At 44.3% G+C, this 12,253-nt stretch overlaps 1 protein-coding gene across 4 annotated transcripts in view; it reads left to right on the top strand.

The window, feature by feature from the left end:
• Positions 1 to 12,253, top strand: part of AHCYL1 (adenosylhomocysteinase like 1) — a 494,269-nt gene that overhangs the window by 445,698 nt on the left and 36,318 nt on the right. For all 4 annotated transcript variants that reach the window (XM_082247288.1, XM_082247287.1, XM_082247286.1 and 1 more), the window contains one exon: positions 1,543 to 1,621. In XM_082247288.1, the coding sequence (XP_082103414.1) occupies positions 1,543 to 1,621 (79 nt within the window). The remainder of the gene's footprint in view (positions 1 to 1,542; positions 1,622 to 12,253) is intronic.

The following is a 12,253-nucleotide window of genomic DNA, read 5'->3' as shown; positions in this document are numbered from 1 at the left end:
GTCGGCCAAAGAGTCCCCGGTAACTGTTATTGGCTTCCGCTGTGTATAATCACTGCAGGAGCAAGCCCGCCAGCGGTGCGCATTCACGCCTGCTACCTGGAAGTACAGGATCACATGTATATTTGAGTGATCTTGTACACATCTGCCACCCTGTAGGTATAAAACTGCCATAGGGCGGTCACTAAATGGTTAATTTAGGAGGGGGGGGATACTGACCTTTGACCTAAACGCTAACCCTGGCACTATCTCCATCTAGGGTTTGTTTTATTTATTTTTTGTATTTGTATTTTTTTTTTCCTCTCTGCAAGGACAGCGAGAGAGAAATTGTATCTCTCGCCTCCATTCACAGAGAGAAAACACGGAGACGGGCTTCACAGTGACTGATCATTGTGAAAGCCGATCAGAGGCTATCACAGCGATCAGGAGACTTGGGAGTTTCGGGTCCTAATTGTTTGCATGGGGCCCAGATACACAAATTTGCGGCCCCCTGGAAAAAAGCCCAGTCCAGTGGGGCCACATATTTGCATATGCTCAGCACCAGAGATGTATAGTAACTAAGTAGAACTACTTCACTACTGTACTTAAGTAACGAAAGGTGGTATCTGTACTTTCCTAGAGTAGAATTTTTTTCTCCTACTTCCACTTTTACTTCACTACATTTTTTCAATGATTTCAATACTTCTACTCCGATACAGTAGATGGCAGGTTTCATGAAGCTGAAAACGTGTATTATCAGCGCATACGAAAATAAATGCTACTGTATGTATAAATAAAAGCTGCATTTGAAATAATAAAAAACAATATGATGTTCAAACTTTTGACTTCTTTCTTTAATAACTACATAACACAGTACTTGTACTTTTACTTTCAGTACTTGAGTAGCAATTTTTTTTTTCAAAACTACTGGTACTTTTACTTTCAGTACTTGAGTAGAAAATATTTTTAAAAAACTACTTGCAATACTTAAGTACAAAAAATGTTGAATACTTTAGTACTTCTACTCAAGTCACTTTTTGATCGAGCACTTCCACTTCTACTCAAGTCACTTTTTGATCGAGCAATTGTACTCAAGTATGGGTTTTGAGTACTTTATACAACTTTGCTCAGCACCAAGGGGTTAAAGGACACTGTTTCTTCCTCCTGTTTGGTTGATTTCTTGCCACAGTTGTGTTGTGGTAGGGGCTGTTCCCTATTTTCCTCCACTTATTGCTTTGCTTAGGGGTGAGTTATAGCCTAGAGTGGACTGGCCCCTCAAACTTTTTTAGTGTTCTCATTTTCCTGTAGGTGGCAGTTTATTTCATGGAATGGAATATACAGAGCTGTTCCCCTCAAGGAACATCATATTTTTAATTTATGGTGAAAACAAAATCCCAATCTTGAGAATAAAATTACATAAATTGAATACTGGCATCTATCTCTACCCCACTGCCTAAAAAACTGCAAAAGCAGATAAAGCTTCAGTTTGTGATTACATGCCACAAATATTTGTTTTGTTTGTGGGCTATCCCCTCTCTTATTTATATTTTTCTTTTTTTCTTATAGGCTCTAGCATTAATTGAACTGTACAATGCTCCAGAAGGTCGTTATAAACAAGATGTGTATTTGTTACCAAAGAAAATGGGTAAGTGCTGTGTGTGTGTTTTTTTTTTTTTTTTTTTTTTAACATTTGGCTATGTCACTTTTTTAACTTGTGCAGGCCTATATATTTCTTTTCCCACCCAAGCAAAATATTCACACAAAAAGTACTAAATCAAAGAGTGGTCAGCAGGCATATATGTAATATATACCCATAAAGAAAATAACTGTGAGCACTGAGAGTACTGTGAGCACTGAGTGTAACTGGGAGTACTGAGTGTAACTGGGAGTACTGTGAGCACCGAGTGTAACTGGGAGTACTGTGAGCACCGAGTGTAACTGGGAGTACTGAGTGTAACTAGGAATATGAAGACACCAGGGGCAGTGAGATAAGCGACCAGGAGGAGAGGATGCTAAGGGCTGTGTAAATTAGAAATATGATAAATTAGAGTCAGGATGTGAGTGTAACATTAAATTGGGCAGAGTATTATTCATAATCTTCTAGGATTATCCCCATTAAATTAGTGGGTACGATGTCCAACGGGTATGGTAATTGCAAAAGGAAAACGAATGGGCGCTCTTGTTTGCGGATGGGTCCTTTGTTCCAGACAGTCTTGATAGGTGAGATGTTAACCAGACTGATGGTGAATTGTTCCAAAAGCACATTGTTAGTGCTAACATCGAGGGCAGCTCTTACAGGGCCGAAGCAAGATCCCACATGTAAGCAGAATAAAGAAGGCCCCACTCAGTGAAGCAGTAATAACAAATTTATTAAGCTCATATCAAGACTTGCATAAAAGCAAAAAGTGGAACGTCACGACCCGGCGTCCTTCCTAATTCACCATGTACCCGTTGTGGAAGCTGTCAGCAACCTAAACCAATCCGGGGGCTGAATCAGAGTGTGGCTGCGACAAACAGAAGGACCTTGCGGCCGTAGACGAGGAATGGGCGGTGGAATGGGCGGTTACCGGTTGTGGAGCATGCTCACAACAGCTCCTTCTTCAGACCAATAGAATACACGGCCAGACGCAGGACACTTAAGAGCGCTGACCGGAAGTATCAATTAACGAATGGGAAGAAAGGCAGAAAGGTTCAAGTGAATATGTCAGCGAGAAACCTATTGGATCTATGCCCTGGACATCCTCTCGCCTGGAGGACTCAATGAAGAACTTGATGTTAACACTGTAAGGTCCAGTCCTGTTCTTTTTACATATTTTTTCATGTTTTTTCATAACTCAGCTGTTTAGATTCTTTTGAGGGAATTTTTTAGAGTGGTGTTCCATTTTACATTATTATTGTTATATATTTTTTATATATATATTTTTATTATTTATTTTATTAATTTTTTTTAGTTTCTTAGTTTTTTAATTTTTATTTTTGTTTTTATTTTTATTTTATTATTATTTTTATTTTTAAAAAATGTTCGCTGCACCATGTGCCTGGTTTTGTATGCTAGTATTTATTTATCGTTTTTTAATGCCTTTTAAATAATGTTAATATTAAATTGATTTGTCATGCTTTGTATGTTTCATATACCAACATTGGGGCTGGAGTCCTCCTGATTCGGGTGTCCCCGGCTAATTGGCTACATTCCTGTTTCCCCTTTGTTAATTGATACTTTCGGCCAGCGCTCTGAAGTGTCCTGCGTCTGGCCGTGTATTCTATTGGCTTGAAGAAGGAGCTGTTGTGAGCATGCTCCGAAACTGGTAACCGCCCATTCCACCGCCCATTCCTCGTCTACGGCCGCACGGTTCTTCTGTGAGGTATGCGGTTCGCCGCAGCCAAACTCTGATTCAGCCCCCGGATTGGTTTAGGCTGCTGGCAGCTCCTACAATGGGTACATGGTGAATTAGGAAGGATGCCGGATCATGGCGCTCCACTTTTTGCTTTTATGTAAGTTGATATGAGCTTAATACATTATGTCCTCTGACAGTCGCTGCCCACTCATACAATCTGCACGTCTGGGTATTGGCCTTCTCCACAGGAGTAAGCTAGGCAGAAGATTTTGTTACAATATTCACAAAAACTTTGTATAGACACACCTACAGGGGGCTGTCCCTATGGTCAATACCCCCAGATAGCCTCATTCCCAATTCAGTTTGCTGCTGCCTAGCTTAGGAGTAGGCTGGCTTTTCCCTGGCTGGGGCTGCGGTCTCAGCCTTTTTTCTTCTTTTTATTTTCTCTCTCTAGAAAAGTATTTTTTCTTTTAAAAGATAGCTTTTTATTTGTTCCTGCGCTTAGTTAGTCGGACTTCGGAAGACTACAGCGTTTGCGGAGCTTGGAATCACACTTGTTATTCTAGAGCCTTACGGAATCCCAGCCTGCCATCGAGCGTTAGCAGGTTATTGGTACGCCCAGGCCTCGCGAACGACTATGTCCCTGACCTCAGGGTCGAGCCTGCAAAGTTGCTATCTTCGCCGGGATGTCTCAACTGCAGTACGCCCGCGTGTTGCTAGCTTCCCCTTCGGCTGACGGCACCACCATTCAGAGTGGGAGGCTTCCTGTCACAGAGCAGTACCCACGTTTTCGCTGGACTGGTGAGTACCATGCTACCCCTCTGTCTCTGGCATTGTCTGTCGGGGTGTGTATGTGGGCCCTCTGTTTTATGGGGATGGCAGTTCGGTATGGGTTCTGTAATGTCCCCCTCATGTCTGTAGGTGCGGTTCCTGTATGTCCCTTCCCGGTCCCTGCAGGGGCGCTTGGCGATTCCACCGCTGTATGGGGGGTTGCGAGGGTCTCCTATGTCCCTGAGAATGCTTGTGCAACTATTTGGGGAATAGTACATGGTGTGTGGGGGGCGCACTTGGCGCGACTTCTATTTTAGGTGTGGGCAGGCTGGTTGGCCTCATTGTGAGGGCAGCAGCCATTTTCCACTATCGGGCGCCATATTTAGTGTGGGCAAAATGTCCTTATGTGGACAGCGGCCATTTTCCCAGAGCTTTTCCCATAGACTTGCATTGGCAACCATTTTTTTGTGGCTCAGGGCTGTGTCTGCCTCTAGAGGCGTGAGGTCACTTCCTCTTTCTTCACATTCAGATCGATTCAGCAGCGTGGCAAGTATAGCACACTGTGGGGGGCTTTTATTGTGTTTCCTGGCCTGCATTCCTGCTAGCATTCATTTTTTTTGCAGTTTCCTGTAGCACAGGACTTGCTCTCCATTTGCGGTGGGGACCGCGGCATTCGCCAATTTAAAGGGCCAGCATAATTTAAATTGAGATTGCTATTATGGAGTCCCAGAATAGAAAATTCCCCCCAGATCTGGTAGAGGGTTCAGGTACTCCTGAATCCTCTGCTATAGTCTCCCTTACTGCTGCACTTGCGACTTTAGCGTCAAAAGTGGATTTGTTGATGTCTGACCGGGATTCTAAGAAAAGGCCTATGCCCTCTCAGTTTTCTGATTCAGAGCCAGAGTTAGTTGCCACGGACAGCGAACCCCCTGAGGGGTCTCAGTCTTCTCAGTCAGATGTGGAGGAGGAGGATTCCTCCTCCGGATCAGCACAGCACCGGTGTCCGCACTTATTAGCTCTGTTAAAGACACTTTAAATTTGGATGATGAGCCCCACCTGTCGGGTAAGCGGTCTTCCTTTGGCACCCGCAAAGCCCAAAAATTGGGTCAGGTTTTTCCTTGTCCCGCGGAGTTTCACTAAACCGTGAATTAACAATGGCTTAATTTGAAACATAATTTTGTGGTGCCAAAGAGATTTCAGTACCGTTATCCCTTTGCGGATCCGGTGGATTCTCGCTGGACTGCGGCTCCTAAGGTGGACCACACTGTGTCCAGGTTAAATAAGGCCACTTTAATGCCCGCGGAGGATTCTCCGGTGTTTAGAGACCCGGCGGATAGGCGGGTGGAAACTCTTTCCCGCCACATCTATCTGGTAGCGGGTTCCTTGCTGAAACCCCTGTTCGCTTCGGTAATGGTCTCTCAGGCTGTTGTGGAGAGGGCCAAGGCGCTTAAGCGCACTCTGATTGCTGACTCCACCTCTCCTGCTGCTCTTGAGATGGTGGATCAAATGGGTCAGGCTGTTTTATACCTGTGTGATGCGGCCTTAGATGAGGCCCCTTTAGTCGCACGACTTTCAGCGGTCGCAGTTGCGATTCGTAGCATCGTTTGGTTAAAAAGCTGGTCGGCCGACCAATCTTCCAAGAAGACAGTGTCTGACATCCCTTATGCGGGGAGTCGTCTTTTTGGGGACTCTTTGGATGAACTGGTCAAGGGGATCACTTGGGGCAAGAGCACTGTGTTGCCCCAGGTGTCAAGGGGAAAATCATTTCGCGGCAAGCGGGGTCCCTCCTTTAAACCTAACCAGGGGTCCTTTCGTGCCTTCAAAGCACAAGACAAAGGTAAGTCCTTCAAGGCCTCTAGTGGCCAGAAGAAGCCTTGGGCGGGCAAGTCAAAAGCCGCACACACTGGCACAGCGACTCATTTTATTTTCACTAGTTAGAGTGCCTGGAGAATTACAAGCAGTGTTGAGGTAGTTACTCAAAAAATTTAACTAGTTACTAGTTACTTCTGTAAATTGTAATGAGATTACTTTACTAGTTACTGCATTTGAAAAGTAACTTCACTACTTATTACTTTACTTTCCTCTTTCTTAATTAAACGTGTAGAAGAAGATACATGACGCTCTTTCTGCATAGAGTTTATTGTATAAACACAGGCTTTGGGGCATGAGAACAAAACCTGAAAAAAACAGAATAAAACAAAGTGCAACAAAAAGTAATAAACTTTATTCCTCTCTATTCTTCGAAATAACGATTGTATCGCACGGCTTGGGTAATGCAGGAAAGCGTGTTCCTATAGCCTAGTAAAGTAGTGTAGTTACTTCCTATAGCCTAGTAAAGTAGTGTAGTTACCAATATTAGTATTGTAACTAGTTACATTACTTCGTTACCAAAAAAAGTAATGTAGTTACTGTAATCAGTTACTTTGTAACTAGTTATCCCCAACACTGACTACAAGCAACAGCTGGCTGAGGTTTCAAACTGGATATTCTAGATCCTTATGGTCTCCCAGCCTGACCAGTGAGCAGGAGCAGGTTATAGTCCAGAACTAGGCCTCGCCTCGACAGATCCCCGATGGATGGGGATGAGCCTGCGAGTGAACAAGTCTCGTTGGGACGAGATCGACCTGGAACGCCCTGAGTGGCAGTGTACCCCCTGGCTGGCAGCACCCCCATCCCGGGTGGGAGGTGGTCTGTGCGGATTGGCACCCACCTGGTACCATGGTATGGTGAGTAATAATGTCCCCCCAATCCACTGGCGGTCTCAGGGTGGACATGGGCCCCCTCCCTGGAATGGTTGGACCCTCTGGGCTCCCTTGGTTCCCCTGGCCTCTGGGATACTAGGCCTACCACCTCCAAGTCTTTTCCCCTACCCATAACAGGTCCTACCTCCGGGGGGGGTGGGAAAATTGCGGCCACGGCAGCTTTTTTCTTCGGGGGTGGCTTTGTCCTGGTGGGGTCCCTTCCTAGGGACCCCCTGATGCCTCTTGTCTGGGACCCCCTGGGGGGGGGGTGTCCGGGAGACCGCATGGCACGCCGTGGGGGCCACCATTTTGCTGTAGATTCATGCTTTTTATTCTTTCATTAAAATGCATTGGCAGACCTTTTTTGTTCCCCATAAGAATGCATGGGGCTGTCCACAATGCTGGACAGGCGAACGGCATGTAATATAAAAATCTATCTAGGACAGCTGTGCTTGTCATTTCTTTTGAAGGAATGTTTTTCTTTCACTTTCACAAGAACGTGCTGGCGGTGTCCTGAGTGGTCTGGTAACGTTTTCTGGGGTCCCCTGTAGGTTTTACTCACCCACTCTATCGGCTTGTATTAGATTAGGACTAGGTATACCGCTAAGTTAGCAGTGGGATCGCAATTTAGTGATTTTAAAGTGACACTGCTTTTTTTTCTTTTCAGTGTAATATGGAGTCCCAGGGTACTAGTTCACCTACAGACCCCCAGGAGTGGCTGCGGAACCTTCTGGGTTGCAGTCCCTGTCTGCGCTTATGGCAGTCTTGGAAAGCCTTGTGTCTAAGGTAGATTTTGTATGTGAAAGCGTTGCTAGCCGCAAACGCCCTCTGCCTTCGCCTCCCTCTGTAATTTCCTCAGATTCTGAGGCAGACTTGGACGCCACAGATGCACCCCACCCTGAGGGATCGGTGTCTTTGCATTCTGATGGTTAAGCGACCTGTCCTCATCCGCTGCCACGCGGGAATGCGCATTGGTGGAAGCACTTATAGTTTCAGTGCGGGAAACTTTAAAATTGGCAGCATTGGGTTCGCAGTTGTCTTTTGGCTCCCGAAAATCGGGCAAGGTGTTCCCTTGTCCGCAACTTTTTGACAATATTGTCAATGAAAAATGGTGGCACATCAAGCACATGCTAGTGGTGCCTAAACGCTTTAAACGCTGTTATCCTTTTGCAGATGCAGTTTCCTCTAGGTGGACCGTGCCACCTAAGGTCACCCGGATTCCAGGCAGAATAGGTCTACTGTGGTTTCCGGTGGAAGAATCCCCGGCAGCTCCCCCAGCGGTGCTGGAACTAATGGACCAGATGGCTCGACCCCTGGTGTTCATGTGTGATGCGGCCCCCCTAGTGGCCAGAGTGTCGGCAGTGGGGATTGCGATTAGGTGCATGGTGTGGTTAAAAAGCTGGTCTGCGGGCTAGGCTTCAAAAAGGCTTTGACAGATCTTCCCTATTTGGGGGAGAGGTTGCTTGGATCCTCTCTGGACGAGTGGATCAATGGTCTTATGGGTGGCAAAAGTCCTCTTCTTCCTCAGTCCTCTAAGGGCAAGGCGCCACGTCATAGACGGGGGGCCTTCCTTCACTGCTTATAGGCGGCTTTTTCGTACCTCCGAGTCGCAAGAAAAAGGGAAGCTGTTCAGGTCTTCTGGGAATTCCAAGAAGCCATGGTCAGGTATACCAAAGACCGGCCAGTCCGGATCTGTGGACAAATCCTCGTCTGCATGAAGGGACAACCTCACCTGTTTCTGGTGTAGGGGAACGTCTACGCTTCTTTCCGGAACCTTGAACTTCCTTAATTCAGGACAAATGGGTTCACAAACTGATCCAATCAGGGTACAAGATCGAATTCCTGTCTCATCCGTCAGGCAGATTCTTCCTGTCCAACCTGAGCCTCTCTCCAGACCGGTTAAGGGATCTGCGGGAGGCGGTAAAAGATCTGCTGTCGCAAGGGGGGATTGTACCAGTTCCCTATCAGGAACTTTTTCCAGGGTTTTATTCAAAGCCGTTTACTGTGCCCAGAAAAGAGGGCAAAGTGCGTCCAATCCTGGATCTCAAGTCTCTGAACCGCTTTGTGCGGGTACAGAGGTTTTGCATGGAATCCATTTGAACGCTAGGGGCGACACTACACCAGGGAGACTTTTTGGCTTCCATAGATATCAAGGACGCATATCTACACATCCCTATCTACACTGGACACCAGCGGTTCTACGCTTTGCCCTAGAAGAAGAACATTATCAACTTGTGGCGTTACCCTTTGGTCTCGCCTCCACTCCCAGCGTGTTTACCAAAGCACTGGCCCCGGTGTCGGCATTGTTGTGCCTACAGGGGATTGCGGTGCTGAGGTATCTGGACCATCTCTTATTGAGAGCAGACTCTCATTCAGCCCTGATGGGTGATCTGACAATCACTGTCAGCTCCCTGCAGGAATTCGGGTGGACCATCAATTTCAAGAAATCTGCCCTGATACCTTCCTTGAGACTGGATTATCTGGGCCTGACTCTGGATTCAGTCTTGGCAAGGGCCTTTCTTCCTCCGGACAAGCTGCAGAAGTTGCGGGGGGCGATCCAGTTGTTGTTGCCAAACAATTTGTCCTCTCTGCAAACTTGCATGCGGGCCTAGGGTCTGATAGTATCAACCTTCAAGGCGGTTCCGTTTGCTCAGTTCCATACCGGACCTTTGCAAAGAGAGACTCTGGTCAAATGGAACAAGGATCCCAAGTCTTTAGACACTTTGATTTGGTTGAGCCACAACACAAGATCTGCTCTATTATGGTGACTTCGCTCTCCAGCACTATGCCAGGGCAAGTCCTTCCTCCAGTTGTTATGGGCGGTGGTAACCATGGAAGCCAGCCTGTCGGGCTAGGGCGGGGTACTGGGGAAGTTCTCTGCCCAGGGAACCTGGACAGTAGAAGAGTCCAAACTACAATAAATGTTTTGGAGCTCAGAGCAGTAAAGCTTTGTCTGAGCCACTGGACGACTCGTCTGCAAGATTGTCCGGTTCGGATTCAATTGTACAATGCCACGGCTGTGTAATTGGATGAAGGCGCCTATTTTTTAAAATAAATAAACACTGTAAAATTACCTGCTGCCCCTTTTATATGTGTGTAAAACACAAATAAACTGAATAAAAAATAATAAAGTAAGCGCTGATACCAGTGTTAAACAATAATCCAACAATACTATAGAATATGTAAAAGTGTTCAAAAAACATGTATAGGTAAGTGCACAATGATGGTAAGGGTACAATGATGTGATAGATATATATATATATATATATATATATATATATAATGATTAATGTAATTAATGTAAACAATAAGTACTACAAAGTGGATTTATAATCAGTGATGCAAAAAAAAATTATATAGTGCAAAAAATCAGGGCAACAAAGTGATTCCAGATATGAGAGTCCGTGCAATATTTCCAGGGATGTGTGTTCAAATCCAACGCTCAAACAACACTCCAAATCCCTGGGATACACACTCTCCTCCTCACTCCTCCAGAAAGGGTCTCCTGGATAGCTCAATAGGGTATAAATGGGAAACAAAAGCTGCAACAAAAGCTGTGATCCTGTTTATTTAAAATGTGAGGCAAAATAAAAGTGGATGCTCATAAAGAGTGCCCTCCTGGCACAGGAAGGATTGCCAAAGTTGCTATGTGAAAGCCTCAGTAGTAAGCAGTATTCTCCCTTCTGATAGCCTGGTAGCGTGGCAGCGGTCAGCATGCGTTCCACCGCCAAAGAGGAAATGATGTCGCTGGTTCAGGATGTCCGGGCAATGTTTTTCGCAAACTGCGTCATCAGGAAGTCTAAACATCGTCCCTCCCGGTGGATTAATATACGCCTCCCACTTCTCTGTTTGGATAAAAGCATGGCAGAATGCACTCCAGCGGGCTTAGTTGTATATAATCACGGTTTAAGACACAGCTTATTACTAAATATCGTTAGTATTTAATAGGCTGATGGATAATAACAATCAAGGTGTAAACCGGATTTGCAATGCTGGAGTTTATGTTAAAACCAGCTGAAACATAGCAACTTCCGCCATCCCTAACATAGTGTCATACCCATAATAATACTCATAATATCTCTATTAAAGAAAACATAAAAATCTAGCTAAATATACATAAAACAATGCATATATATATATATATATATTTTTTTTTTTTTTTAATACAAGACTACAAATTATTTAATATCTAAAAAAGACGATAAAATAGCACCTTCTACTAATCATGTATGGTAATACCCAAATATACTTGATGTGTGTATGTATTAAATAGTGAACTAAGTTACCATATATTGCAGAAACTGGAAATAAATGATTAATCCACAATAGTACTGAAAAAAGGGGTATTATAAATAAAAATAACCCAAAATTAAGATATGTAGACATACACAGATAAATGTATATATCATAAAATATATGGCTAAAAAGTTATGGTTTAAAAAATTATGGTCTAAAAAAATGACCTAAAAACAGCACCACCTACTGATCATATGAGGTTATCCCCAAGTATATAAGGTGTTGAGTAAATGCAGGATCTAAAAATTACTGGTCCTTATGTAACTGCCAAAAAAAAGAGGAATCTTAGTTGAGGAGATATAGAATGATGTAACTTGTTACTGTTACAAGTGTGTGTGAATCTTATTTTGGTCAGAAAATTCATATGATAAAAATAGGTATGTAAAAAGTGAATTAATGTACACCTAGGTAATTGCTCCTATAGTAACACCTCGGCTGGTATACTATATTGAAAGATAGGTATGGAAACTAATCAAGTAGACCATCAGGGCTATAACATTAATCCTGGATATCTGAAAATCAGATAGCAGTTGAGGTTGAGTCCGTTGGGACTCAATGTATTTAGACGATGGATCCATTGGGTTTCATTTTGTGGAATTTGTTTCCTCATGTCTGTACCCCTCCAGTGTTTAAAAACTCGATCAATGACACAAAACCATAAAAGGGATGGATCTTGAGTGTGGTTTGACAAACTGGATCCCCAAGATCCACAAGAATATAGAAAAGCCTCCAGGGAGACCAATAATTAGTGGAATCAGTTCTCTATACGTGAGGATCAGTGAATATCTGAATGTTTTTTTACAGCCAATAGCAGCAGGTGGAAGATCGTTCCTTAAGGACACCATTATATCGTTAGAAAATTTGAAAATCAACCAGTCTTCCTTACTAGCAACTAAAGATGTTGAGTCATTATACACGAACATACGACAAACTGATGCTATGGAAGCAGTAAGGTGGGCGTTTGAAGGTTAGACCCATTTACATTCTTCCCAAATTGAATTTCTTTTGGAAGGTTTAGAGATGGCCATGTCGAACCCATACTTCTGGTATGGAGGCGAGTTCTTCAACCAGATTAAGGGGGTAGCTATGGGGGCTCGTTATGCCCCCAGCGTGGCTAACATATTCCTAACAAAG

This window comes from Pelophylax lessonae, assembly GCF_965119305.1.
Source record: "Pelophylax lessonae genome assembly, chromosome: 2".
NCBI classification, from domain to species: Eukaryota; Metazoa; Chordata; class Amphibia; order Anura; family Ranidae; genus Pelophylax; species Pelophylax lessonae.
Note: the sequence above shows the minus strand (reverse complement) of the source record. Positions and strands in the feature narration are given on the sequence as shown.